Source organism: Triticum dicoccoides, chromosome 7B (genome assembly GCF_002162155.2).
Source record: "Triticum dicoccoides isolate Atlit2015 ecotype Zavitan chromosome 7B, WEW_v2.0, whole genome shotgun sequence".
Classification (NCBI taxonomy): Eukaryota; Viridiplantae; Streptophyta; class Magnoliopsida; order Poales; family Poaceae; genus Triticum; species Triticum dicoccoides.
This window is the reverse complement of record NC_041393.1, coordinates 199,414,574-199,418,063: the sequence shown is the minus strand read 5'-3', so window position 1 is coordinate 199,418,063 and position 3,490 is coordinate 199,414,574. Positions and strand designations below refer to the sequence as shown.

Sequence of the window (3,490 nt, the reverse complement as noted above, 5' to 3'; positions counted from 1 at the left end):
AATTTACTACTAGTAATACTCACGCATCTTGTGGGCAACATTAAAGCACTCGTCTGCCATGTTCGAGCATCTCCAACAGAAGTGCAATGCACGGCGCTTTAAAAAAGCATTTACAGTGCTGAGATCGAGAAGTAGAGATAGAGAGTAGATGATAGTTCTCAGCATAGATAGATAAAAAAGTAGATAATTGAACTACTCCTCCTCATCCGACTCCTCCTCGGTGATGTCCTTCTCCGACATCTGAATGTAGGCGTGAAGATACCGATCGTCATCGGATTACCAGGGCGACGCTGCTCCTAGCCTCATGTTGAATTGCGCGTCCGCTTTTCGCCTACACTTGTCCTCGCGATAGGCGGCTCGCTCCGCCCTCCTCTTCTCCCTCTCCGCCGCCCTTTGCGCGTAGAACTCGCGCTCGTTGATGATGTCATGTGGGAAGTGTTGGTGCCACACTGCCATGGCTTCCTCGTCCATCTCGGTGATGCTGAGACGGTGCTCCCACCTTTGGTTGTCGCAACGATCCTCGTCGGTGTTAAGCTGAGGTAGAGGCGCGAGCTCTTGCGCCCACTCCCGTGTCAGCACGTTGGGGAAGTTCATTGTTCTATGAGGCCACCGGAGGTGCCACGCTGCCGCGTCATACGCGCGAGCGGCCTCGTTGGCGGTGTTGAAATTGTCGAGGTCGAGGCACATCCCACGGAACCAGATCTCGGCGGAGAAGCCGCCGAAGGGGCGCGCGTGGACGTCGCGGTATCCCCAAGTTTCTCGGCGACGCGACGGCATGGTGGCATGGCGGCGGCGAGGCGAGAAAGAGTGGGGAGAGAGCGATGGCGAGGCACAGAGCGGGGAGAAAGCGGTGGCAATGCACAGAGCGGTGGGAGGGCGTTGGATTTTATAAAGCGCACTGGACGCCGCGCACCAAAACTAGCGCACGCCCGGCCGCTTTTTCCCCTGCGCGCGCGATCCTTTCCCGACGTCCCTGCTATCTCTACTCTCTTCTCTACTGTTATATTTACTTTATATTTAATATTTATCTCTACTTCTCTATGCTCTACTTTTAAAAAAAAAATATAGAGTTGGTGATGATGGTGTACCTGCCATCCTACAATATAGGCCGTCTAATTTATATCCGGCGGATAGGAAGGAAACTATGGCAATTTTGTAGAAAGATACCCACACCCCTCTCGAGATTTGCAAATAAGGCCTTCCCTCGTTCATCCTTTTCTCCCACAAGATAAACTACTCATACAAATGCATCTTGATGCGTGCAACACATTGGCATCTTGCTAGTTCTAAAAAACTTTCCATCATTTGCCACACTACTGGTTGCAGATGAAGAACCTACCCAAGCACAACGCAATACAGGAGCAATGCACAATTACAAGCTGATATTCTGTTGGACAATGGAGGCTATAACCAATTACATTTACGGGAACAATAGAAACCAGGAAATTTGAAGGGTAGGTATGAACAAAATCGGAACTGCACATGTACTGCTAAGTGATTCAATACACACATTACCAATCGAGGAAGAGAACGATCGTCGCAGCAGCCTCTGTGCATCATGGTCGGCAACGGGAGTCGGTTCATTGTCCATGATAGTGGTGCTTCTGTGCTTGGCGTCGGCTTCTAGGAAGCAGATCCAAAAACATGGAAGAAGGTGCCGAAGAAGAGCTCCGTGTATGACGACGACGGTGGATCGGCTCTAGTGCGGCGTACGAGGTCGTCGATGAGGCAGATGCGCTACGGTGGACGAGTGCGCTGATGTAGAAGGGGAGGAGCGCGAAGGCTGTGGTGTTGTGGAGAAGTCTATTTTGCGGTGGGGATAGAAAATGGGGAGTATTTAGGTGTACTACTCTGGGTGTCGGGGTGGGGTTGGCTGGGTAGGGTGAATCTGAAGTTACGAAAGCAGCCCCCTACCAAGCATCATCCGTAGGCCTGTTCCGAAGGCTATGATGGTAACTTCCCACTGCTTGAATCAGGGTCGAGGGAGATTTTCCCGCCAACCTCAAAATTTTGTGACACTGAACTCCCCATGTGGCGTGCTAGGTGATTCGGCTAAGCAACTAGCGAATAGTACTAGTAACTACTAGTACTCCCTCTATTTTTATTAACTCTGCATATTAGCTTTGACCAAAGTCAAACTTCCTAAAGTTTGACCAATTTTATAAAAAATATAAACATTTAACATAGCAAATATGTATGATGTGAAAGTACATTCAATAATGCATCTAATGGTATTTATTTTTTATTCTATATGTTAATACTTTTTGTTATAAACTTTCTGAGAGTTTACAAAACTTGACTGTGACCAATGTTAATACGTTGACTTAAATAAAAACGGAGGGAGTACACATTTGTTTTCTTAGTTTGTAGTGAATTAATCATTTGCTGTAATTGTGAAATAAATATATTAGGCTACTGACTTCGAATGTAATGGTCAATGCAATTCAATAGTCACAATCATTGTTGAATTCCAAGATGTATATGAGGTCTATAGTACTTCACAATATGCTCAAACTCACATAATCCGAGTCAAATGAGAATCTAAATGCATTTCATAGTCATTACTTTGTAGGATGCGACAAAACCAACCATAACTCTACATCATCCATTATAAAAGCAACATTTTGAACACATCCCAATGTGTGAGTGAATGTAGAGAGAGTTTGCGAAGATGGAGCAGATAGGGCGGGAAAGATTGTATGTATGTGGACGAGAGAGTAGGAGACAAACCTATTGAGACAGAGAGAGAGATAGAGAGAGAAAGAGAGAGGAAGAAGTTAGGTCTGTGAGGCAGATGGAGACATGTAATATACGTGAGATGCGTGTGCATCCGGATTCTGTACACGTGGAAGGAGAAGAGACAACAGGTTTGATGAGAGAGCTGGGAAAACATGGACAAGATGGGAAGGATATCGTGGGTTAAGGGATTGATAATTTTGTGTGGGGGAGAGAGGGATTGGTACTTTGTGCGGGAGAGAGAGAGGGTGGGGGGAGGAGTCAGTCAGCCATCGTCACATCATCCTGCTTCCAAAATGCCTTGCATTCTCTAGCGCAGTGTGGTCGCCGTCTACGATCTCCTCGATGCCATCTTTGAAGGTTGAGGTGTTGTGCAAGCTGGGGTGCAGAGAAGCACAAGCAAGGGTGGTCACCATATAACCTTGTATGGGGATGAATTGTGTGCTCGGGGGAGGGGGTGTGCGTGTGTGTGTGTGTGTCAGATATTGAGAGAAAACAAACCTATGGAGAGAAATGTGTGTGTATGTGACGTAAAGCTACATGCTAAACATGGTTTTCATGAAGAGATTGTGAGTGCGAGATAGAGAGCGATGTGCGGGCCATGAGGTGGGCAGGGGCCGGGTGAGGGTGTCAAAATGTGTGCGTTGATGCATGTGTTACATGCGATCGTGCGAGGGACGGATGAATCGAGAGAGACGGTTGTTGTGTTACGGATGCTACTCTCTCTCTCTCTCACACACACACACACACAAGT

The 3,490-nt window shown here is 47.3% G+C and overlaps 1 protein-coding gene across 1 annotated transcript; it reads right to left on the bottom strand.

The window, feature by feature from the left end:
- Window positions 1-288: 288 nt before the first annotated feature.
- LOC119335899 (ethylene-responsive transcription factor ERF071-like) lies at window positions 289-777 on the bottom strand (the record flags this gene model as incomplete). Its single annotated transcript, XM_037607946.1, has 1 exon — window positions 289-777. A coding segment is annotated over exon 1 (489 nt), but the record flags the coding sequence as incomplete, so codon positions are not given.
- Between the last annotated feature and the right edge of the window lie 2,713 nt (window positions 778-3,490).